The following is a 27,364-nucleotide window of genomic DNA, read 5'->3' on the forward strand; positions in this document are numbered from 1 at the left end:
TTAGGCTATATAATCTAGCATTTGAACTGAATCGGAGCTGGGATGGATCAGAACTGAGTAGGAACTATTAAGCCCCTACAAGCCTTTGGATGTTCTCTCATATGCTTGAACTACTAATGGACAGGGCTATTTCTCAAACCCAGTATTGGCTCATTCTAAGACTGGAGAGAAGTACACAGGATGTGTGGTATGCCACACTTAAGACAATCATATGCCTCTATATGGCACTACCTTGCCATATGTATCAGGAAAAAGACTGTCTACTGGAATCAATGGCTTATGAAAGGAATATGGAACGTAAATGACCTATACTCTGAGTGTTTATTTCTTTTTCTGAACTTAAGCAAAAATATGATTTGGAAAGTAAAGATAGTTTTTGGAAAGTCTTACAAAGTAGGGACAGCATAACTAAGGGCCAATTCATTCAAGACAAGAATCCAGTGATGGATTTTCTGGAGTTACCTGGTATAGCACAGAGGGCAGCTGTGGTTTACAAAATATCTAATGGATTACAGGAAAATATCAGTAAAAATCTGAGATATGTCTGGCAGAAACACCTAGGATGCAGGCTGAATGATGAAATTTGGCTAAGAATATTAGCAAATGCAGGGAAATATATAAAGGAGGCTAAGGGGAAATTTACTCAGTACAGAATAATTCATAGGTTTTATTTCACCCCATCTAAACTTTATAGAATGGGCTTGCTGGTTAATAATTATGCTGGAAATGTCAGGAAGAGACAGGAACATTCTTGCTATCTGGGAGTATAAACTCATTAACCCATTCTGGAAAAAAGGAATTGGATACATAGGGAAATGGGTGGGGTTAACAGTACCTGTATCACCAAGATTATGCCTACTGGGGGACCAAACAGAACAGCCCAATATATCAAAATATGCCCTTGTAGTGATAAAGTTAGGGGTTGTTAAAGCTGCCTGAATGATTCTTTTGGAAAAGTACATCCTCTCCAGATATTAAAAAAGGGATGGAATTAATGTTGGAGGTTGCATCCTATGAACACATGTTGGCCAGAATCAACGATGATGTTGATAAGTTAAACTATTTTTCCAACAGTATGGGACTAACAATATAGGTTTTAGTCTATATTGATCATTCCAGTGGTTTTCTTTGTCTATTTTCATGTATGCCTGTGTATCTTACTGTCTATGGCCTCTTCCATTCCCTTAAGTTTTGCATAGGCAGTATTCATATCCAGAGTGAAGTTCTCAAGCTGTTCCTGGCTCAGCTGACGGTGGCGTGTCTCCTGTTCCAGCATGTTACTGTTCAGGACCTGAAAACAGCCAACAGCAGAGCTTTGAAAGATGACTTGCACCATGGCAAAGTAAAAGTGGACAGGTGCATTATACAGGCACCAACCTGACTGAATCTATTCATCCAGGCCTGTAACAAGAAAATTATACACAAGTATGCACTACTGTGAAGTATTTCCCCCTCCCCCTTATTTTTGTGTGCATCTCATCAGAGTAAACACAAAATTCAAGATATAAAAGGGAATAGTACATGGGTTCAAACTAGAATCAATATTTATGTAAAACTAAATATGAAATTTATAAATATGCAATATAAATACAAAAACTTAAAATAACCTAGGTCTGTGTTCAGAATCAACCACTCAACAAGCTCATGTGTACGGTGTACATTTTAGGACATCCTCAGCTGTCAGACTCAGGTGTCAGACATCAGATGAAAAAGCATCAGGTCTCAGGAAAACCACTGTCAAGTTTACGGAATTACACAGTCATGTCTCAGACATCAGATGAAAAGGAGTCAGGTCTCAGGAAAAGCGCTGTCAGACAAAAAGTTCTCAGATGAAAAGTTCTCAGAGGCAGGTCTCAGGAAAAGCGGAGTCAGACGAAAAATTCTCAGATGAGAAGTTATCAGAGTCAGGTTTCAGACATCAGACGAAAAAGAGTCAGGTCTCAGGAAAACCGCTGTCAGAAAAAGCGGAGTCGGACGAAAAGATCTCAGATGAAAAGTTATCAGAAGCTGAAAAAATATCCCGCGTCGTCACGACATGATACGTCATCAAAATGCGACCGCCATACGCAGCCTACTGTGTGAGAGCGTGAAAAGAAGACGGTGATACAGAACGGTGAGTTTAATATTTTGCTTAATACATTTATTCTGTCAGTGCCATGATATATTTAGCGCTTGGTTAGATGTAGAAATGATAAGAAAATGTAAAAAGTGATCCAATGTTATAGACATGTTTAGCCAATAACGGTAATATTTGTGTTTTAACGTAGCCTAGGTTAGCTAACCTTTGCTTACGTGAATTGCAGACCTAGTAAAAACATAACTTAAAGTAGATATATTTCATGTCACGTTAACCTAATTAACTTAATGTTTTGTTTAATTTTGAATGCTGTCTGCAGATCAGAGCTTCAACAACTGTTCCGCCAGTACAACCAAAGAGTATAGAAGCCCAAGAGGCGAAACTCTGTTGTGTTATGTGTAACAGTCTGTAGATGGCGCTGCGGAGGCGCGTCCACCATTATGGACTGAAAGCTGCTGAAATCGTTAGCGCCAGTTTGCACGCCACACAACCAAAGAGTATAGAAGCGAAGATGAGCAAGTGGTCAAAACGCAAGCAGTGTTCTGCAATAAATTGCAAGAATTATCAGAAGCAGATCATTTGTTTCCACCAGAAGCGATTTGGCATTCCATCGATTTCCAAAGGATGCACAAAGGTAATAACTCATTTAAGTGGAAATATTTTAATGATGTCGTGATTTAACTTGAATGTTGAACGTGAATGACAGCATTGTTAGCGTTTGCAAATCTGCATGAATGTTAGGCTAGTGCATCTCTGTCAAGTTTGCTTTATAAACTAATGATTATTAGATCGCATTTATTTTCCATAGCATAGACATGCTTTTTTAGAATAAAATTGGTGTTTTGAGTGTGGTGGATGAAATAGTGGTAATAGGACATTCACAGATTGTTTTTGTTCTTGCCATTGAAACGTTCACTGTGTGCACTTTCACTGAAGGAGATGTTGAAAAAACAAGTTGTTAATATTTTTGTGATATTCTTTGTAAAAGACTAACTGTCTTTAGAAATGTTCATTTATAATTTTATTTTTTTATTTTTCCAAATCAACATTGTGAATAAATATATCATTACTGTGTCTGCCTAATATATGGTGATGTTCACTAATTTCAAAATCAACATTTGAATAAATATCTTATTACTGTGTGTCTGCCTATATATTATTTCATGAATTTCTGTTATTCATATAACAAGGAAAATGCATAATAGAACATAAATATTGATAGATTAAAGGTTTGCAGTAATTTTATAATTGTATCTTTGCAAACCGTAAGTGGTAGGCTAATGAAGCAGATTCGGTGGGGGACGAAAAAGTACTATAGGAATCTTATAGTATTTTGGGACAAAATATTATAGTAATCTTATAGGAATACTATAGTAATTTGGGTTATAGAAGTACTATAAGACTACTATAGAAATACTGTAGCGGCTATAAAATATTATAGAGGTATTACAGAACATCACAGAAGTATGTTATGTTCTGTAATACCTCTATAATATCCTAGAGCCGCTATAGTATTTCTATAGTAGTCTTATAGTACTTCTATAGTATGTCCCAAATTACTATAGTATTCCTATAAGATTACTATAATATTTTGTCCCAAAATACTATAAGATTCCTATAGTAGCCTACTTTTTCCTAAGGGTAATTAGGCCATGCATAACCAACACATAGACGTAACATTTTCTGTCATTTAACGTCGGTCATCCTCATTAATGTATTTTAAATTGTTTTCATATTTAGATATGACGGCCAGAAAAATTTAAGATTACTTTACATTTGTTATGTTAAGTTGGTTCAGTGCCATTGACTCCCATTATTTTTCGCCGTTTTCCTTTAGTTTTCAGTCCATAATGGCGGCCGCAATGGCACGTCATGGGGGCAACTGTTGCTATGGCGGTCGCATTTTGATGACGTATCATGTCGCGATGACACGGGATATTTTTTCAGCTTCTGATAACTTTTCATCTGAGATCTTTTCGTCCGACTCCGCTTTTTCTGACAGCGGTTTTCCTGAGACCTGACTCTTTTTCGTCTGATGTCTGAAACCCGACTCTGATAACTTTTCATCTGAGAATTTTTCGTCTGACTCCGCTTTTCCTGAGACCTGACTCTGAGAACTTTTTGTCTGACAGCGGTTTTCCTGAGACCTGACTCTGCTAACTTTTCATCTGAGAACTTTTTGTCTGACAGCGCTTTTCCTGAGACCTGACTCTGAGAACTTTTCATCTGAGAACTTTTTGTCTGACAGCGCTTTTCCTGAGACCTGACTCCTTTTCATCTGATGTCTGAGACGCGACCGTGTAATTCCGTAAACTTGACAGCGGTTTTCCTGAGATCTGATGCTTTTTCATCTGATGTCTGACACCTGAGTCTGACAGCTGAGGATGTCCTAAAATGTACACCGTACATGTGAAATAATACACACCAGTCTTCATTTGAAGTGAGTGATCAACTCCAAATAAATCTCAGCTGTTACTGTGGGACTTTTCTAACGCCTTCTTGTCTGCATGCTACTACAAGGGCAATGGTCAACAAAGAGCTTACAAAAAAAAAAGGCATTGGATATACAATGGAACCATAGACAGTAGAACAACAGGAGGCAAGGACAGCTCCTCAAAAGTGAAACCAAACCATGTGGCACTCCCCCTGGTGGCTGGGTGCAGTATAGGTCTTAAGTTCCACTTGGACGGGACTTGGGCCAACTAAAACACTACAGTACGCATCAAATAATTTTTATCCACGTTCAAGTGTTCATAGTTAGTTAGTTATTTGATGCTATAAAAACAGGATGTGAAATTATTATGATTGACAGTTGTGATTGACAACTGCTCCATGAAGTGGTCAAGGAGAAGAGTGAGAGTAGGAATGTAAAAACATGTGTTTGAAACCTACAAAATGAGTAGTTGTGCTGTAAACTGTGCTAAGCAACATCAAGGATCTGAGTAATTTTTGTAATTTTTTTTTGGTAAGTTAAATTATTGTTTTGTAAGTGAATTAATGTAATGTAATGTAATTAATTCTAGCATTAATGTGCGAAAACCTTGCAAAAAACAAAAACAAAATACATCTCAACAGCTTATTTTAGCTTCACAATTAGCAAACTTTGCGTTTTCTGTATTCACAGTGAAAAACGTGCACTGCAACAAGAATTTAGCCTGTCTGTATCACTGTGTGCACTATATGAACCATTTTCTGGATCATATGTGTTAATGTAGGATGGAGCTGAGACTGATTAGGCATGACAGAAGACAAGCCAGTCAAGCTGAAACCCAGCTCATTCTGGTCAATGGTCTATCGATCGATGACTGTGTTCACTCAGGCTATCTTTGTGATATACAGATGTGTGAAAAAAATCTAACATGAAACAGTGTTGAATAGTTGGTAAGCAAGACAATGAATGTCAAAAACTGATGTTCAATACATAAACCTAGACATAATTCAAAAATCAGTAGACAGTGCAGAAACCTGCTCAGCCTCTGCTCTCAGCTCCTGTTCCTGGACTCTGAGGACATCCTGGACATGGTCTGTGTGAGCAGCTGCCTGCCGTCGCAGCTGTGTCCTCATCTCTGCTTCCATCACTTCCCTTGACTCAGCCAGCTACACACACAAAAAATGATTGATTGTGATAAGGTGCATTGATAATAATTGATAAGTTGATAACCTCCTAAGCTCAGTAACCATTTCAAAGCTCTCTCCAAGGAACTTGTGTTCACATTCATAGCATAGCACTGCTAAATCTTGGTGGTTCCAATGCAAGTTCCACATCAGCAAATGAAAAACCACCTTTCCCGTACCTTCCTCTCCTGCTCCAACCGGGCCTCTTCTTTGACATGCTGCAGGGCGGTGTTGACAGCTTTCTCCAGCATTTTCTGGTCCTCCAGCTTCTGCTGCTCTAGCGCTACATCAATGTGGATTTGCTCTCTGACTCGCTGTTCAGCCAGCTCTCGATTCAGCTGCTCAATGCGACGGTGTGCATGGGCAATCAGGGCATTCAAGTCATCTGCTGACAGTTTACCAGCTCAAATATAAAGAAAAAGTTATTTTGAAAATGCGAACATTATTCAAATACGCCTACTCTTGATGTGTTTCTTAATTTATTTCCAAGCAGATACTTTATGTACTATGGTTAAATGTACACTACCGGTCAAACGTTTTAGAACACCCTAATTTTTCCAGTTATTTATTGCAATTCAAGTCGTGCAAGTCCAATGAAAAGCTTGAAATGGTACAAAGGTAAGTACTGAACAGCCAGAGGTTAGAAAAAAAAAAAAGGGTTGGTTACCCAAAACTGGAAAAAAAATGTACATTTCAGAATTATACAAAAAGGCCTCTTCCAGGGAACATGAAGTGGGTTAACAATTTAAAGCTGTTCTGCAGCAATGAAGGTTGAATCAGCCTTGAAACCTGGTGCTACTAATTCCTACCGGTGTTCCAACTTTTCTTGGTTACTTACAACCTCCTCTGTCTGCATATAAGCAGTGTTGGAACCAAGGTTACAATAGTTTGGGATTTTTCATTTTAGTTTAGTTTTATTTCTTTTTTTCCCTCCAATTCAGTTAGTTTTAATTAGTTTTTAGTGTGGGTTTCCAAAAATGCTTAGTTTTAGTTTTTATTAGTTTTAGTATTAGTTTTAGTTTTTTCATACTTTGGGTTATTTGTCAGGTGCAGGATTCAAAAAGGTCAGGGTGAGTATTGTATGATAAAATTCAACAAAAGATACATTTAAAAAATGAGGGTGAGTTAATAATGGCTGACTTTTTATTTTGGGTGAACTATTCCTTTAATCCTTTTCTTTCGGGGGGCGGCAGCGGCGGACTCACAGAGGCTAGCTTGTTTTGGTACTCAACATTAGCCGCCTTGTACGAGCTTCTTAAATGGACTTTGAGATTCGTGGAGTTTTTTCATTCATCTTCTGTACCCGCTTATTCCTGTTAAGGGTCGCGGGGGTCTGCTGGAGCCTATCCCAGCTATCACTGGGCGAGAGGCGGGGTACACCCTGGACACAGACAACCATTCACACTCACACTCACACCTACGACCAATGGCCAATTTAGAATATCACCAATTAACCTAATGAGCATGTCTTTGGGAGGAAGCTGGAGTACCCGGAGAGAACTCACGCAGACACAGGGAGAACATGCAAACTCCAGACAGAAAGGCCCAGCCGGCCCATGGATTCGAACCGGTGACCTTCTCGCTGTGAGGCATCAGTCCTAACCACCTCGCCACCCCTCGTTTTTATTTATTTCAGTTAACTAAATAGTTTTTTCAATTTTAGTTTTTGTTATTTCGTTCGTTTTCGTCAACGATAATAACCTTGGTTGGAACACAATGTGGTACCAGACCCTCATGAGCATCAGGTGAACAGAACTGTACTGCAGAAAGTAGTGTGTTGCTGAAAAATGAAAAATGTAGGTCTTTCCTACAGAGAAATTGCAAAAAAAATGTCAAGATGTCAGTGAGTACTAGGGTTGCAAAATTCCGGGAATTTGGAAACTTTCCATGGGAATTAACGGGAATATATGGGAATTAACGGGAATATATGGGAATAAACAGGAATAAATAAGAAATTTACAAAATTGAAGGTTGGCCCTTAACAGGGAACTTAAATATAGTTGGGGGGAATATATTGTAGCATAGTCTTGGCTAAAACAACCAGATTTAATGCAAGTACACTCCTCAATCACATGCACACAGCACACTGCTTACTGCAGGGCTATTGAGGCCACGCCCCCTACATGAAGCCTGGAGGCCACACTTTTGAGCTCAAAGCACAAGACTATTGAAGCCACACATTTGAGCCCGCGGACTATATAAAGTCAAGTAAGTTTTGATAATATCATGGGGTAAATATATTTGATCTATAACGTTATTAATGTTTAACTTGCAAATATTAAATAAAAATGTATTAATACAGTAGCTAACTATCTGGTAAGTTAGGTGCTAAATGAAAGCTATTTTTGAAATGTCATGTTTTTGTATTATTTTGCATGGATGTCTGCTTATGACAAAAAATATTTACATTTATGTTTGGATATGATACAGTTTGTTTAAATTACCCCCAATTTCCAGTTAATTCCCATAAATTCCCAATAATTCCCATAATTCCCATAATTCCCATGGAAAGTTTCTAATTTGGAATATTTCCAAAATTCCCCAGTTTAACTTCCCATGGAAAGTTTCTGGAAATTTACCGGAAATTTACCGGAAATTTTCCACCCCTTTGCAACCCTAGTGAGTACAGTTTTCGTCACCATCAAAAGGCACTCAGAAACTGGGGGAAACTCTGACAGGAAGAGGTCTGGCAGACCCAAAGACACGACTGAATCAGAGGACAAGTTTCTGAGAGTTAACAGCTTGCGTGATAGGCGGCTCACAGGACAACAGCTTCAAGCACAGCTTAATAGTGGTCGTAGTAAGTAAGTCTTAGTTTCAACTGTGAAGAGAAGACTTCGAGCTGCAGGTTTGACAGGACGAGCTGCAGCAAGAAAGCCATTGCTAAGATATCAGAATAAGAAAAAGAGGCTCGCCTGGGCCATGAAACACCACCATTGGACTACTGAAGACTGGAAGAAGGTATTATGGACTGATGAATCAAAATTTCAAATCTTCGGTTCATCACACAGGATCTTTGTACGCCGTCGAGTAGGCGAGAGGATAGTTCCACAGTGTGTGACATCAACTGTCAAAGATGGAGGAGGAAGTGTGATGGTCTGAGGCTGTTTTGCTGGATCCAGGGTTGGTGACTTGTATAGAGTGAGAGGCACCCTGAACCAAAACGGCTGCCACAGCATTCTGCAGCACCATGCAATACCCTCTGGTATGCGCCTAGTTGGTCAGAGGTTCATCCTACAGCAAGATAATGACCCAAAACACAAGTCCAAGCTATGCCAGAACTACCTCAGGAAAAAAGAACAAGATGGTAAGCTTGAAAACATGGAGTGGCCAGCACAGTCTCCAGACTTAAACCCCATCGAGCTGGTTTGGGATGAACTGGACAGAAGAGTGAAAGTCAAGAAACCTACAAGTGCCACACATTTATGGGAATTTCTGCAACAGACTTGGGAAGAGCTTTCCGAAGAATATTTGACTTCTATTGTAGAAAGAATGCCACGAGTGTGTTCAGCTGTTCTATCTGCCAAAGGTGGCTACTTTGAAGAGTCAAAAGTTTAGAATACATTTTGGTCTATAAATTGATTCCATGATTTCTTTTTCAACTCATATTGCTTATTTGTTCTATGCTTTCATTTCAGAGTGCAATGAGACACTAAACTGAATCATTTTCAGTAAAAAACTGGGAAAAGTGTGGTGTTCTAAAACTTTTGACCGGCAGTGTACATCATTTGGAGAGTATAACAGTCAAGTTATGGGTTGAGCTGGTGTAATGCAGGAGTCTGGGGCTTTGAAATTAAATGCAGATGTTTGTGATAAGAACCAGGGACATTTCACCAAAGGCATTTTCAATCCTAAACCAAAAGAAAACCTGAAAATATGTTTAATTTATACGTTTAATTTAATAGAATGTAAAACATTCCATTTGTCATGATTGTGTTAGGGTTCCATTTAAGGTAAATTCCTGTTTTGTGTCTGTGGGTGCAGTTTAGACTCTAAGGGAAGTACAGACATGGTAAAAATGTAACTCAGGAAAACTGTCATGAAAATTATGTCAATACAGCTTCCAGGTGAACAGTGTAACTCTACCTTTCTACTATTAACAGTTGAAGTCAGATGTTAACATACACCTGAGCTAAAGTCAGTTTTGTCAGTTCCTGATATTTAATCCTATTAAGCATTCAGTGTCTTGGGTCAGTTAGGATTACCAGTTTATTTTCAGAATGTGAAATGCCAGAGAATAATATAGGAAGATTTTTATTATTCTTTTGGTTCTTTTATCATATTCCCATAGGGTCAGATGGTTACATACACTTAGTATTTTCAAGTAAAAGAATTTTAGCTCATTCTTCTAACCAAACTGTAACTTTTTGGTTTGTGGCCCTCTTTGCTTCTCGCTTTGTTGTCATTAAGCCAATTTGCCACAACCTTGTAAGTATGCTTGGTGTCCCTGTCTATTTCGAAGGTCCATTTGCATCCGAGCCATTATCTTTGTCTCCTATTAATTGTGATAAACTGTATTATAAGTGAATCAAACCCGTAAACAACTGTTGGAAACATTACTTGTTTAATGCATAAAGTAGATGTATGCAGAGTGATTAATGAATCTGTTTTAATGACTTGTGCGTAGGTAAACTTCCCACTTAAACTGTCAACTGCAGTTAAACGGTTGGACTATATAGTCTTTTCAAAATATTATTATTATTATTATTATTTTTTTTTTTATTTTATACTCTATCTCAACTATACAAATAACAGTAGGAAGTGTTATATATTTGTGTGTATGTGTTCTTACTGAGCCCCTTCCAGTTGGCCTGGATCTCTGGAGTAAGGCTGCTTACTTCCCTCTGAAACTGTTGTTTGGCTTCATTAACCAGTTCACTGTACCGTGAGACAATTTTTGCTTCCGACTCTGCAGACTGCACCTAGAAGGACATGAGTGGCACATTTGTTAGATAAGAGCAGAAGAGACAGAGCAGATTGGTGTAAAAAGTGATAAAAAAGACAAGCAAAAACTCCTTGCAGAGGCAGAGAAGGGTCACATTAATCACCAATAGGTTCATGCCTCAAAGCTTCACCCAAACTTACTAGCCAACCCTCTATTTGCCAACAACTTGGAGCCCGTTGTGGCTGATGTAGTTCCTTTGCTGTTGTGTTGTGTTGTGTTTTAGTGTAAATATTCTTGAACATTGAGTTCAGAGATACAATCGTAAAATACAGCAGGGAAGAACTTCTGGACACATGAGCTTAAACACCCCTTGTTGGACTTTCTTCTAATTCCAGCCGGCAAGAGACAACCACCACTACCTAGCCTGCTCCTTGCTAATATCTGCTCATTTTAAAATAAGATGGATGAGCCAAAAACCAGAAACACAAATCAGCAGGAGATAAGGGAATGCTGCGCCCTAATTTTCATAGAAACCAGGCTTTTATTTGATGCATTTTAATTTGTGGGATTGTTACGGCCCTAGTGCCACCCTTGTTGTGGTGTGTTTGTGTCCCTCTCCCACTCTCCTCCTCCAGGTGATCGCCCCTCCTCCGAAAAGGAAGCCGTTTCCACTCAGGTAATTAGCTAATTTTGGTTGAAGAGTGGAGGAGAGGAGTGGCCTGGAGAGAGAAAGAGAGATGGTGGACCACAGTGGTGGAAGCGTGAGGTTGGCTTTGTTTGTGGGAAATCGTAACGGTGAAGTACTGACTAATCTTTTCTGTGGAAAAGACGGTATTAATCTTTCTTGGTTTTTGCCTGTGTCCTTTTTTCCCCACAGGTGTGTTGGCGTTTTTGGTTTGTTTTGTCTTTTTCCCCCAGGTGTGGTGGCGCCTTTAGTTTGTTTGTGGCTGTCGGTTCTGGTCTGTTGTGTTTAGTTGCTACTACAGTGGGCTGATAACACACAGTTATCAGCCTCTGTGTCGTTTTCCTTTTCCCCAGGAACTATTTTCTTTTATTCTCCTCCCCTCATCCCCTGGTTACATACTCGGAAGGTAACAAAGTGGGGGCTCGTCCGGGATCACTCAGCGAGAGCGTTAGATTTGATTGGCTGTGTTTGCAGTCCTGTTTTTTTGTGCGGTGTCCAGCCAAGATGCTTGCAGCTTATCCTTCGGGCACTCATTTATTATTTTGCCTTTTTTATTTTCTAGAGTAATCCTGGGTGGGGATACATTTCCCTGGCAGGGGTGGGCGTTTCAGAGCTTCAGCTGCCGAAGTTTGCCTTTAAAGCCGCCTCGAGCCCGGCACGCTCCAAGAAGACAAACAGGCTCAGTCTGTGATAGGCAGGGTCTGGGGAAGTTCGTGTTGGCTAGGTGTGTATTGTGTGTCTGTATGGTTTCTTTTCCTATTGTGTGGATCTTTGTGTTTTATTGCATAGGTGTTGTAAAAACACAAAGAAAAATGTCGCTGCACCGTCACTATCCCAGTTAGATGAATGCAGGATCAGTGACTACGGCATCTCAGTTTCTCGTGTCCTACGTAAGGCAGAGTTGAAAGCTGTGGTGGTGGAGGCCCTGGTGCAAACCTTGCAGGCCTTAGGTGTGTCACACTCGGTGAGCAGTGCTTACCACCCAGACTCACAGGGTACGTTGGAGCAGTGGCACCAAACTCTGAAAGTGATAGATTTAGACGCTACATAGGTACTGTTTTGAGACAGGTAGAGATTGGGATGAGGGTTTGCCCTTGCAAAGCAGGAGTCCCTTGATTTCAGCCCATCTGAGTTGGTGTTTGGCCACAATGTGCGTGGGCCCATGAAGGTGCTGCAGGAGCAGTTTACAGCTCAATGTGTTTTCCCGTGAGTCTTCCCAGGGAAAACATGACCCCCTTGCGACATCTCCTTCCCTGGTGTATGCAGAGGCTGACGACGGTCTTAAGGTGCCCTCTGTGGGTCAGCAGAGTGGCAAGCTAACAAACTCTGAGTTCTTGTGTGAGGCTGAGTCCCGACTGTCCTACCTCCCAGATGAACAGCGACGTGATGTAATGAGTCTTGTCCTTGATTTTTCCCAACCTGTTTAATGACGTGCCTTCCTGTACTAATGATCTTGAGCATGGCACTGATGTAGGCGGGGCAGCTCCCATCAAGCAGCATGCCTACCGCTGTTCCATACAAAAGCGTGAAGTAATGAAAGCTGAGGTAGAGTATCTGGTGAATAATAATTTGGCCAAACCGAGTTACAGTCCCTGGAGTTCACCGTGTCTGTTGGCATCAAAGGCCAATGGCACACCCCGGTTCTGCACTGATTTCTGGAAAGTTAATGCGATCACTGTGGCCAATTCTTTTCCTCTGCCCCGAATGGAAGATTGTGTGGACAGCATAGGCCCAGCTTCCTTCATCACAAAGTTGGATTTCCTGAAGGGTTACTGGCAGGTGCCATTATCTCCTAGAGTAGGGGTCTGCAACCTTAACCACTCAAAGAGCCATTTGGACCAGTTACCCACATAAAAGAACACTCCAGGAGCCACAAAACCCTTTGACATAAATAAAGATAACACTGCATATAACGTTTTTTTACCTATATGCTATGTATAATCAAACTATGGCAGCGATGGGCAACTTAAATGATGGAGGGGGCCAAGATTTTTCATCGACACTACCAGAGGGCCACACTTAACCATATATGATAAAACTGGCATTTTAAATGTTTGTGTGTGTGTGTGTGTGTGTGTATATATATATATATATGTGTGTATATATATATGTATATGTGTGTATATATATATATATGTATATGTGTGTATGTGTGTATATGTATGTGTGTATATGTATATATGTATGTGTGTATATGTATATATGTATATGTGTATACGTATATATGTATATGTGTATACGTATATATGTATATGTATATATATATATATATATATATATATACAGTGGGGAAAATAAGTATTTGATACACCGCCGATTTTGCAAGTTTCCCCCCTTATAAAGAATGGAGAGGTCTGTAATTTTCATCATAGGTACACTTCAACTGTTAGAGACAGAATCTAAAATAAAAATCCAGAAAATCACATTGTATGATTTTTAAATAATTAATTTGTATTTTATTGCATGAAATAAGTATTTGATCCCCTAACAACCAGCATGGATTCTGGCTCTCACAGACCTGTTAGTTTGTCTTTAAGAAGCCCTCCTATCCTCCACTCGTTACCTGTATTAATTGCACCAGTTTGAACTCGTTATCTGTATAAAAGACACCTGTCCACACACATAATCGATCACAATCCAACCGCTCCACCATGGCCAAGACCAAAGAGCTCCTAAGGACACCAGAGACAAAACTGTAGACCTGCACATGGCTGGGATATGCTACAGGACAATAGGCAAGCAGCTTGGTGAGAAGGCAACAACTGTTGGTGCAATTATTAGAAAATGGAAGGGACTCAAGATGACTGTCAGTCTCCCTCGGACTGGGGCTCCATGCAAGATCTCGCCTCGTGGAGTGTCAATGATCATGAGAAAGGTCAGGGATGAGCCCAGAACTACACAGGAGGACCTGGTCTATGACCTGAAGAGAGCTGGGACCACAGTCTCAGTGGTTACCATTAGTAACACACTACGCTGCCATGGATTAAAATCCTGCTCAAGCCAGCACATGTCCAGGCCTGTCTGAAGTTTGCCAATGACCACCTGGATGATCCAGAGGAGGCATGGGACAAGGTCATGTGGTCAGATGAGACCAAAACTAAACTTTTTGGTATAAACTCCACTCGCCATGTTTGGAGGAAAAAGAAGGATAAGTACAATTCCATCAACACCATCCCAACTGTGAAGCATGGGGGTAGAAACATAATGCTTTGGGGGTAGTTTTCTACAAAGGGACCAGGACGGGTGCACCGTATGGAGGAGAGGATGGATGGGGTCATGTATTGCGAGATTTTGGACATCAACCTCCTTCTCTCAGTAAGAGCATTGAAGATGGGTCGTGGCTGGGTCTTCCAGCATGGCCATAACCTGAAACACACAGCTAGGGCAACTAAGGAGTGGCTCCGTAAGAAGCATTTCAAGGTCCTGGAGTGGTCTAGTCAGTCTCTAGACTTAAACCCAATAGAAAATCTTTGGAGGGAGATGAAACTCTGTGTTGCCCAGCTACAGTCTCGAAACCTGAAAGATGTGGATGAGATCTGTATGGAGGAGTGGGCCAAAATCCCTGCTGCAGTGTGTGCAAACCTGGTCAAGAACTATAGGAAACGTTTGATCTCTGTAATTGGATCTGTACTAAATATTAAGTTCTGTTTTTCTAGTGTATCAAATACTTATTTCATGCAATATAATGCAAATTAATTATTTAAAAATCATACAATGTGATTTTCTGGATTTTTATTTTAGATTCTGTCTCTCACAGTTGAAGTGTACCTATGATGAAAATTACAGACCTCTCCATTCTTTATAAGGGGTATCAAATACTTATTTTCCCCAGTGTGTGTGTGTGTATATATATATGTGTATGAGTGTGTGTGTGTGTGTGTGTGTGTGTGTGTGTGTATACACTCCTGATCAAAATTTTAAGACCAGTTGAAAAATTGCAAGAATTTACATTTTGCACCGTTGGATCTTAAGAAGGTTCTAGTAGTGCTTCAAAATGCAAAAAGAAGAAATGGGAGTGAGACAAGAAAAAAATTTGAGTAAGCAATTTATTGCACACAAACATTAAACTGAAATAGGCTGTTCATCAGCTGATCAAAAGTTTAAGACCACATCTCAAAAAATGCCAAAAACCCCCTAAAACAGAAATAAAATTTTTAAAAAAGGACTCAGTTATGAGTAGCTGCGCCATTCATGTTAATCCCCCTTTAACAATTCGTTTCGGCATGCTTGATGCTAGTGTTTCCAGGAGGCTAGTGGGAATGTTGTCCTGTTGAAAAACCCAGTCATTACCACACAGACGATGGCCTTCAGTCATGAGGGATGCCCCCTGCAACATCTCCACATAGCCAGCTGCCGTTTGACACCTCTGCACAACCTGAAGCTCCATTGTTCCATTGAAGGAAAAAGCCCCCCAGATCATGAGGGCGCCCCCTCCACTGTGCCGTGTAGAAAACATCTCAGGTGGGATCTCCTTGTCATGCCAGTAACATTGGAAGCCATCAGGACCGTCAAGGTTAAATTTTTTCTCATCAGAGAATAAAACTTTCTTCCACCTTTCAATGTCCCATGTTTGGTGCTCTTGTGCAAACTCCAAATGGGCAATTTTGTGCCGTTGAAGGAGACGAGGTCTTTGAAGACGTTTTTTGTTCTTAAAACCCTTCTCTCGCAGATGCCGTCTAATGGTTATGGGACTGCAGTTGGCACCAGTGACAAGCTTAATCTGGGCCGAGGATCGTCCCGTGTCTTGACGGACAGCCAATTGGATCCTCCGGCTCAGGGCCAGTGAAATTTTTTTGGGTCTACCACTTGACTTTTTTTCCCCATAACCCTCAGGATCTTTTAAGAAGTTTAAAATGACTGTCTTACTGCGTCCAACCTCAGCAGCAATGGCACGCAGCAGAGGGATGAAAGAGCCACATGCGGCACCGGCGCCGCGGGTTGCTGACCCTTGTCCTAGAGCTTCGGAGATATCTGCTTTCGTAACTCCAGATCACTTCATTCAGTACACTGTAATGCCATTTGGTTTAAAGAACGCACCTGCCACCTTCCAGCGCCTCATGCAGAGTGTTGGGCGATGTGCCACACTGCAGCATCTATCAGGCTGATGTTGTGATTTATTCGGGTGACTGGTCAAGCCACATGTGTAGTTTGCGGACAGTTTTTCAGTGGCTTGTAGAGGCAAGATTGACCCTTAATCTCTCAAAATGTGAGTTTGGTAAGGCCATGGTCACGTATTTGGGAAAGCAGGTCGGGCATGGTCAGGTTCGTCCTGTGGATGCCAAGGTCGCAGCAGTGGCTAGTCATCCGGTTCCCACAACTAGACGTGAGCTCCGTTGGTTCCTAGGGATGACTGGGTATCGATATTGTTTTGGGCATACGTGGAAAAATCCAGAGAGTTGCGATAAGCAATATGTCCCTGGCAGCAGAGCAAGCAAGCGAATGGCTGTGAGTAAGGAGGAAACATGCTAGCTGGAGAGCTCGCTAAAGGTAAGGCTGGCTAGGTAATTTTATTATTTTGGTTGTGGTGCAGTCTGCATCAACGGGGCGAATTACGGTACATTAGTCTTGTGTTCGGCTCATGGTTCAGTCCACATAAACAGGGCGAATCACAAGATCACAGTTGTTTGATTCATTTTGTGTTTTGGTCATGGTTCAGTCCGCATCAATAGGGCAAATCACAAGATTGTAACGTTTCAATTAAGTTTGATTGTTTGCTCTGACTGCTACATAAAAAAGGCTAGGTTAATTTCTGGGTTGTTGAAAGTCACTGGTGAATGGTGGGGGAAACGGGGTTGTGCAGTAGCAAAATGGAGGGGAGTGACTTCAGGACGTTAAGCTCAGTTTAAAACTCAAATGGCATGCCGCATGCTGCATACTGCCGTTGACTAGGCCAGGTATCTGGAGTTGTCTTCTTAGTTGGTAGCTGGCCAGCCAGCTGCTAGCCTGCTGGTCGGTTTTCAATTGGACTAGGCCTCTTAATGTGTTTTACAAGGGATTGTAATATCTTATCTTGTATATAAATGAATGCCTAAATAAAAAAAGTCCACAAGTATAATATATTTGTTTCATTTGTAAGATTGGGTTCTCTTTGTCTGCTTTCGGGACTTGTTTGAAAATAATGTTTTGAGTAATTTTTATTCAGATATGTAGAAAATTCTGAAGGTGGCACTGTACACTGGACGTGTGCTATGGAAATATTGTTCCTATGGTACACAATAAATATGACAATATGCAAAATACACAAGTCAGTATTGGCAAGAAAGTGTTTCCTTAACTCTTTGAGGCTTGTGCCTGTATGAGTCTGTGGCTGAACATGCTCCTGATATTACCCAGCTTAAAATAGAGAGGATGAGGTCTTGTTGACGACGGGTTTCAGTGTCTGTTAATGATGTTGCAAGTGCACGTAAACAATAACAACGGTGGCTGAAAACTCCTCTGGGCAGATAGTATGGCCTCAGCCCTACAGCCAGTAGGGCCATGTCCCTAGGTTACACCATTTGCAGTAAACAAAAACAGCCATCCCTCTACCAATCTTCTTGTCACTCCATTTCTCTGTTATCATCACTCTGCTTAAATTAGCAAGAAGTCAGGTAGAACAGTTAGTTCTCTTGTTCCATGCAAACGTTAGTTGCCACTCACGTTACCCCCTATCAGCATATAATCCCCATAACAACAGATAGGAAGTACAGTTTGAAATGTCCATGTCTTGTCCATCTTTTTAGCGCTTGCTTTCCGTTCCTCCCCTCCATTTACCTAATTCTATAGGAAGATCCAGACAGTCGGGTATGGTACAGTAGGAGTTCCATATGTGAGTACACTAAGTAGTAAATTAAGTAGAAAAAAAAGCAACAGTTGCCAAGACAACCTGAGGTAGACTTAAGACTAGACTTGTTTCAATGCTAGCACACACGCACAAGTACAGCACATTCACATTCACCAGACTCTGAATCTAGTCTAGGTGTTGGGCTTTTCCATTGGAGCCACTTACGTTGTAGCATTCCAGTTCACCCTTCTCACCTCACCTGAATGTCTACTCCTTATTCCTTGTTAACTATTCAATGTCCAAGGTTAACCATTGTGCTTTTCTACGTTTGGACTGTAAAGCACTTCGAGTACCCAAGGTACTTAAACAATAACACATCTGCCCACTCATTCGCACAAGTGGGCACACACTGAATAGTGTTTGGCAATGTTGCTTTCAGGTACCAGATGTACTGGCGATCAAAACACTCTACCTACTGAACCCCCCCCCCCCCCCCCACTCTATCGTTTTCCTATAGTCTGCTTCCCTCTCTTGTGCCAGAGCCTCACTAGTTGCACTACATCACAGTCATCTCTTCTCATTGATTAGGTAGTTGCCACTTACAAAAACATATGGCAGCCGCATCAATATCGGCAGAGAATCTGATCTGAAATGAGGTGAATCCCTTTTAAAATGAATTCTGTTTGTACATAATGTAGAGAATAATACCTTAGTGACCACTTTGTCCAAGTCCACCACCATATTATGAAGATTTTCCTCTGCTGCTAAAATCAGCGGTTGAACAGCAGCAATCTTCAGGACTTTGGAGTTGTCAATCACCGATTTGAGATTACCCAAGGCTTCACTGCAAGGAGACAGACATGGTTTTAACAATGCCAAAGGAACTCAGAATTAGTAATGCTTCTCTTCATGCATAAATGTTCACATAATGATACAGTATGTTTAAATAATACACGCACGCATGCACGCACACACGCACACACGCACACACACAGTTTGTGTACATGTGTATGTGTTAGTTACTTGGCTGTCAACAAAGCAGTTCTGGCATCATTCACAGCGCAGGTTCTATCAGCAAGGGCAGCTTCTAGATCATTCCACTGGGTTGACTTTTCTTGAGGTGGAACCTGGATTTAATAAAAATTGTCACTCTGCTGCAAGTATCACACCACAATAGTAATAATAGCAGTGGTAAACGTTTTGCTCTGTATAACAGTTACTAACAAGCTAAAATTAAATCTGAATGGCCTTGGTTGCATGGTTACAGTTTTATGCCGTAACCACATACTGACTTGAGTTTTCTTTCAGAGATTGAACCACTGTGGAAAGTAATACAACTTAGAAAATCAGTTCCTTTCAAATGCATAATCACCAAGATTTCAGTCCTAGAACAACCACCATAAAGCCGTAGATGGGGGTGCATAGATTTGGTTGGTTTTCATCTTTAACTTTGCAGAATGGCAGAATGCAGGGTGAGTACTGTAGCACCAAGAAGAAAATTTATGGGTAAACTTTATATCGACCTGCAAATTTGAACTATATAACTGATGCAAATTACAATGTGATATTTTATTTACAGTTCACAGGGATAAGGTCAGTACAATTCCTGTCATTACAGTGCAAGAAACACAGCTTAACATATCAATCGACGCAAACAAGATATGTTGTCAGTTCAAAAAACACAACTAAACAAATACAATAAATGTAAACACGAGGTAAGTGGCATGAGAACAAGTAAACAATTTATGACTCTGAACTCTCCCTCTGTATTGTGGTGTCTTCTGTATTGTTCAGTAATTACACCGCTAAACTGGTAGTTGCCACTGAATCCGCTGTATTGACTTTCAGTGTGCTTGGCACAATGGCAACTGGAACTCGGTGGCTCATGTTGAAGTTGGAGCTGATAAATGTTAAACAGTTACTTTTACTGAAATCACTGCAATACAGAACAATAGACGATGTGTAGGAGACAGAAGGAGGGAGAATTTTCTGTGCTTGTCTGGTGTCGTACGTTTTACTTCATAAACACTCTTTCATGATACAGTAACTTGGCATTAATGTAATATAGCGTGAAATCAACTACTTGGTCAAAAATTGTTCGGAAGCTAGCCAAACATGAAGTAATATAACTGTTTGAAAGGAAACTGTTAATTTAAATTCATGTTATACATGAGACCAAGATAACCAGCTAGAGACATACAATAAAATTAAAGTGGAATGATGGGACAGACTCCCTGTTAGGGATACTTAAAATGGCCTTAAAACCGCCTGCTGAGAGACCAATGCGCCATCATCAGTAAACATAAACAAGCACAGGAAATTCATCCTTTTTCTCCCACCTAAACACTGTCTTCTCTGGCAAGATCTCTTTTTTTTTGTGCTGCCATAATTTCAGTAAAATTAACTATTCAAAAATCATTAACTCCAGCATAGCTGGTTACCTCTGATCACCTGTTTAATGTGTCAAGTACACAGTGAAACTCAACACAGTTGACTGGTCATCAACTAGAATTTTAGCAGAGTAAAATACAGGCATAGCCAACTAGGACATGAAGGCATAGATCCACTGTGGGAGTATAAATCAAGCTTGAATATGACTTAATACGTGTTGATAGCAAGACACACTGGCAGGTGTAGATGACATGCTCCCTCGCTCATACATATAGGCCTACACAGGTAGACTTACCCCATGCTCGTTTTTCAACAAAAAAAAAAATAATTCCAAATTTGCAGGTCACACATGTGCAGCCCAAATGTGACCATTTGGTCCTGGAACGGTCATAATTACTCAACTGAACGTGCAAGTCTTGACCAAACTGCAATGAAGAATTTAGAGTCCAAGCTTTGTACAGCACCTATCCGCTGGCTAAAACACGTAATCTGCCATTTCACTTTTCACATGTGCACCAGCATCACTGTGAATGTTGCGAACTGCAAGATCTGTACCTCTGCTTCCATAGCCTCCTTCAGTTTGTGTGTATGCTGTGTGATAGCATGTAGGGCTGCTTCCTGAGCTTCAATTGCCTTCAGTGTAGCTTTAGCTGAACTTGCCAGTGAGTCTTCAAGACCGGCTGATGCAGCTGCAAAGCAATCACATAAAAGGTAAGCATTAATGATTGACAGATACTATAAAATTTGATGGAAAGCAAAGGAGGTTACAACAGAATACAAAGTTGGGGCAATGGAATATTTACATGTTCTCCCAACTTAAGTATTGCTGAAATTTACAAAAGATTGTTAACAACATCCCAAGGACTTTGTTTGCTATGGTCTGCCAGTAAGGAAAAGTAAAACTGCTAATGAGATAATTACATCAGCATTTACACAAGGAACCACAGCTATTGTACATTATAAAGCGTGTTATTTTGCAGGACAAAATGATGACAATGAAAAATGTTGCTCCCTTGAAGTTGTATTATGTAACACCCGCTGTTTAATACGATTTTAGCAAATTACAATTTTAGATAGTTTGCTTAGTGAATTTTGTGTCCATTTATAGTACAATGATAAATAAAGATATTTCAATATTTCAATATATTTCAATCCAGTACATGTTTATAAAATTATATAAAAGCCGGAGTACGCGGAGACAACCCACGCAGACACAGGCAGACACAGGGAGGACATGCAAACTCCACACAGAAAGGCCCAGCTGGCCCATGGATTAGAACCCGGAATCTTCTTGCTGTGAGGCATCAGTGCTAACCACCATGCCACTGTGCTGCGCCCTTGTTGTAATTTCTGGGGATTTTAATCATATCACCTTGGACACTGTTTAGCCCACTTCCCACGTTTGTTCATTGTACGACCCCAGAAAACCCAACTCTGCTCTACTCTACTCTAATGGTAATTCAAAGGAAGAATACAGTGCCACTACCCTTCTCTCCCTGGGATGGTCAGATCACAACCTGGTGCGAAGAGGCAGCCCATCTCCACAAGGACAGTTAGGATGTGGAGTCGGGAGGCTAGTGACGCTCTGCAGGTCTGCCCAGTCTTCAACTGAGAACTAGTGGACTCGGACGGGGGCCAGACCCAAGTCTCGATACATGCCTAGACACTCGATAGACACGTGATCAATATCGATAGAATGTTCAGTAATTTCACTTGAACTCCGTTAGAGAAAAATAGGACGAAAACCCCGAGCCAGAACTGCAAGTCATTCTGGGGGATGTAGGCATGGGAGGGCTTTAGCCTCTCGACCTATCACGGCTCAGCTAAGCCAGGTTCGTAGCATCAACAACAACAACAACAAAAGAACGACGTGGAGTGAAAGTATGAGTGCGACAGCGCAAGAGGAAATTATTGATTAAAAAAAAAAGGAAAGGTCCAGTTTGGCAATATTTTGGTTATTTTAAGTCAGACAAGAATCAGACCGATGTTGTCTGCAAACTTGGTGGCAAGTGACCATATTAATTGGCTCTCGTCTCTCTTGATAATAGTGTAAGAGTCGGTTAAGAGTCGGTTAAGTTTCGTTTATCTGCCGGCCGAGTGAGTGGCTGCTGACTCTCGGTTAAGCAGGGATCGACGAGCAGCGGTTATGAGTCGGTTAAGTTTCGTTTCTCTGCGTATTGTGCGTAAGTGAGTGAGTGTCTGAGTGCCTTAGGTTGCTAGTGGTCAAGTCGGGTAGTACGTTTTGTTTCTTTGCCGAGTGAGATGTAAGATGTTTGAATGGTATCATTTATAGAGTTGTCACGATACCAAAATGAGTAACCACGATACTATACCAGACAAAGTATCACGGTTCCGGGTATTATCGCGATACTGCAATGTATTTATACAAGTTATAAATACTTATTAATTACTTATAATGTTGAGCAAAATTAGTGTTGCCACTGACCATAGACATATATACATCGACGCCGCATCGACTGTGGAGGGACGTGCCTAAAGTGCCGCCATCTTGGTACAGGGATAGCAGAGGCAGCGGTGCATGAACCTACGAAGGAAAGAGGTACTCCTCAATCTCAAAGTAGAATTATTCACTGAATTTTGGACCGATTTCCAAACGTATTGATTTGTTAAAAACATCACACATGTAGCTATGATAAAAAATATGGTTTTACTACCCAAATACAAATTCTACTTAATGTTATACGCAGACTAGCTTCTGTCAGAAGATTGTAAAGAAAAGATGCCGGACTTCAACTGAGCGATTTATGATCACTTTTATTGTGTAGAAACACCATTCCTCCATAGATGTAATGCACTGTAGGAGCGAGTGGCCCTGTTCCAAGATGGCCGCCCTGTAGGCACGCCGCTCCAGTAGGCAGCAGCGCTCAATGAGGCGTCTATGTATATATGTCTATGCTGCTAACCATAGACATATATACAATATATATATATGTACTATACACACATACATATATACAATATATATATATATATATATATATATATATATATACACACTATATATATATACACACACACACACACATATATATATATATACACACACACATATATATATATACATACAGTCATGGACGAAAGTATTGGCACCCCTGGAACTTTTCCAGAAAATGCACCATTTCTCCCAGAAAAGTGTTGAAATTACAAATGTTTTGGTATACACGTTTATTTCCTTTAAGTGCATTGGGACAACACAAAAAAGCAGAAGAAAAAAGCCAAATTTGACATAATTTTACACAAAACTCAAAAACTGACTGGACAAAATCATTGGCACCCTATTAAAACTGTGGGTAAATAATTTCATTTCAAGCATGTGATCCTCATTTAAACTCACCTGTGGCAAGTAACAGGTGCTGGCAATATAGAAATCAAAACTGAAGCCAGTTGGAATGTATAAAAGTTGACTCAACCTTTGTGTTTTTTGCCTGTGTATGCCACACCAAGCATGGAGAAGAGAAAGAAGAGCCGAGAATTGTCTGAGGACTTAAGAAGCAAAATACTCCAGTGTATCCCATGAGAACTGCAGTGACACCGTCCTTGCCGGTCCCCGACAGGCGTGGGGTGCAAGGGGCCCGTTCAACGCTGCTCGCAGCTTTAATTTCTTTTGTTTTTCTTTTATCTGCTTTTTACTAATTATTTCACATATATTTTGTTGTTCTAATCTGTTTTAAAATCTTTCGTCCTAGCCTTTATCGTACTCTATATTATTATTTTATTCCTCTTATAATTTAAGATTTTAATAGTTTTCTTGCATTTCATTGTCTTCATTTCTATTCTTTTCTAGTTTCTGAGAGCAGTAACAGGGATGAGTTGATGTAGGGGATTTTCTTCATTGAAAAGAAAGTTTTAAGTGCCAACAAATAGCTTTAAATCAGGTAAATGAACACCTACATGGCATTAATGCAAGAATATGTACTACTATAAAATTGAATTAGTGCATTTATGGATTGACAGCTTTCTGTTTCCCTCCTGTCACCTAATTACATGACAACTTGAATGGAAAAATAAGTCAATCTTCTGCTGCACTTCATTTTTGGCAACAAAAAGAATAATGATAATAATATCAAAATCAGTGGATGGCTCTAGAAAACTGTCAGTTACCATTAACTTTACTGGGCTTGCATTGACTTTGTTTGCCACCTGGCTTGCTTAATATTAACTGACATGCCACAAAGCAAGATATAGTTTAGTTATTTACAGAGAAAATTCTACATCTAAATTCTACATCTAATTACCGTTTCATTCTTCTGCTCTGTTCGCTGTCTGCGGCAGTGACTGACGTCAGCTCCGTGTTAGCACGTGACTGTTTACTTTGCCAGGCGGCCGGGACTAGTGGGTTTGGTCAAATGGCTGTGATTGGCTGGATGGCTGTCAATCAATCTAACTTGAACAATGGGTTTTCATGTCTGGGGGACTGAAATGCGCTCCATTTCAGTACGTGGTACACTGCCAGGGCGGGCAAATGGTTTAATACCTTATAAAAAAGTGGGGGAAATCAAATCACCTTGTCGAAAAAGTGGGGGTGTTGCAACACCCCCATCCCCCACGGGTGTGACACCCATGAGGCCAGTGATGTTGTAGGGGTGAAGCTGGACTCTTTGAACACAGTGTCAGAGAGGAGGATGTGGGCAAGAGTGGAGACCATCCTGGACAACTCATCCCACCCTCTCCACAACACACTGTCCAGTCTAAAGAGTACCTTTAGTAACAGACTCATCCTACCCAAATGCACCACAGAACGCCACAGGAGATCATTCCTGCCTGTGGCCATCAAACTTTATAACTCCTCCCGCTGAGTGTTGGTCACTCTTAACACTTCAGACGCTTTTAATTTACTTGCAACCTTTTTCCTCTGTAAACTGTGAATACTTTGTGCAATATTGTTTTACTTTTCATGCATCTTACTTTTATTTTCTATATATTTTATATTACTTGTTATTCTATTAGTATTTGCTCTGTCACCTGTCACTTTATGGGAGCAACAGCAACAAAACAATTTCCTTGAAGGATTAATAAAGTATTCTGATTAACGCCAGCTGCTCGTCTCTCTCTCTGGCCTCTGTAATGCTAAGTCTCTCACATTCACTCCACGAGTATCAAGTCCTCCTACATCTGGTTTATCTGCTCGCCCTGTCTCCAGTCATCGGACATCTCCCCCATCCAGCAGGTCCTCCACCCTGTTGGGCCCTGTGGCGGCCGCCGGTGCAGTCTCGCACCCTGACCTGACCCCTCAGCTGCCTCCATCTGACCGCAACCCTGCTCCTGGTCATTGGCCAGGTCCCACTACGGTCATCATCGGGGTCTCCATCATCAGGCATGTGAGAATGCGGTCCTCCAAAATACTGTGTTATCCCGGCGCCACTGTCAACGACATAGCAGAAATCCATGGTGTGCTGGAGGCTCACCCCTCGGTGAACATGGTGGTGGTCCACTTGGGAACAAATGATATTCCAAGGCAACAGTCGGAAACCTTAAAACAGGATTTTACCTGGCTCTCTAACATCCTGAGGCAGTCCAGAGTCCTTTTCTTATTAATGACATTATTTCAGATAATAATATTGATTGTTTGTTTTTAACTGAGACATGGCTTGGCACAGATGGCCCCGCAACTCCCACCAAATAACCACTTTTCATACTCTTCCAGGACGAATAGAAAAGGAGGAGGTACAGCAACTATCCACTCAGGATTATTGGATTTTTATAAGGACATTACATTCGATCAGTATAGCTCTTTTGAATACAATTCCATTGTTTCTGACTGTCCCCCTTTACTGTGTATGTGTGTTTACAAGCCATCCAAACAATGTTCTTCTTCCATCTCAGATTTCTCAGAACTCCTCTCAGTCATTCACATCAACTATGAAAGAATTATTATTTAGCTCTAGAATTTTTTAATTTACTTAACTGCATGAATTTTATTCAACATGTCACTCAGCCTACTCATAACAAAAGGCATACTTTAGGGAAGGGCTCTGTTAGCCCTTAGATCATGTTCTTTGATTTCTCCAGTGCTTTTAACACCATTCAGCCCTTTCTGATGTGTGAGAAGCTGCTCAGGATTGGTGTCAGCTCCTCCACTGTCTCCTGGATTACTTGTCTGACAGGCCCAAGTTTGTGCAGCTGGGGGGCTCCCTGTCTGATACTGCTGTCAGTAATGTGGGGGCACCACAGGGGACTGTCCTGTCTCCATTTCTGTTTACTCTTTAGATAGATAGTGTGACGGCCCTGTTCGGTCTGCTTCTCCTCTCGGTGCCTTTCAGGAGAACAGGAAGCAGTGGACCGTCCTAAGCAGACCACACCTTAGGGTGTGGCTTTACTGATATAAGGCCGTCTCAGTCAGTCTGCTCTCTCTCTGGTGGCTTAGCAGCTGGCTGCTGCTATGGCCTACAGCCTGCTGTAGTTTGGTGTTGGTCACTTATATACCTACATACACATACACATGTACACACACCCGCACCCACACACCCGCTCCATTTGAACACACACACACACACACACACACACACATGTAGATGATCTTTTTGGGCTGTTCAGTTAAATAAACACTGAAACATCCTCAGAGCTCTGTGTGGCCTCTCTCCTTTGTTTCAACCTGAGAGCCAGGGTTGTAACAAATGGGGGCTCGTCTGGGATACTTCAGAATCCTGGGTAGTATTGTTGCTTGGTAGGCTTCAGCTGTAGTGTTGTATTGTTGGCTTCATCAGTGGTCTATTGTGGTGAGTACCAAAAGCCGTGTGATGAGAGTATTTTGTTGCTGCAGCCTGAGGAAAGCATTTGTTTGGGAAGAGGCTTTCACATCTCTGGGGAAAGGTGTGTTGGGTCAGTGTGTGATGAGGTTGTTGGCTCAGGAGTTGGTGTTGCTAACCTGCCTGCATTTGTTGCCCTTGATCACTGTGGGGCTGTGAAACAGCCTAAGTTAGTGGAACT

General features: G+C 41.0%; 1 protein-coding gene across 1 annotated transcript in view; it reads right to left on the minus strand.

The window, feature by feature from the left end:
• Nucleotides 1-27,364, minus strand: part of immt (inner membrane protein, mitochondrial (mitofilin)) — a 59,058-nt gene that overhangs the window by 3,601 nt on the left and 28,093 nt on the right. Inside the window, exons 7-13 of the mRNA XM_084550070.1 lie at nt 20,972-21,105; nt 19,049-19,152; nt 18,734-18,869; nt 10,485-10,614; nt 5,872-6,095; nt 5,543-5,674; nt 1,162-1,291 (exon numbers count right to left, since the gene is read on the minus strand). Coding sequence (XP_084406196.1) covers nt 1,162-1,291; nt 5,543-5,674; nt 5,872-6,095; nt 10,485-10,614; nt 18,734-18,869; nt 19,049-19,152; nt 20,972-21,105 — 990 coding nt within the window. The remainder of the gene's footprint in view (nt 1-1,161; nt 1,292-5,542; nt 5,675-5,871; nt 6,096-10,484; nt 10,615-18,733; nt 18,870-19,048; nt 19,153-20,971; nt 21,106-27,364) is intronic.

The sequence above is a fragment of the Chelon labrosus genome (genome assembly GCF_963514085.1).
Source record: "Chelon labrosus genome assembly, chromosome: 8".
Lineage (NCBI taxonomy): Eukaryota > Metazoa > Chordata > Actinopteri > Mugiliformes > Mugilidae > Chelon > Chelon labrosus.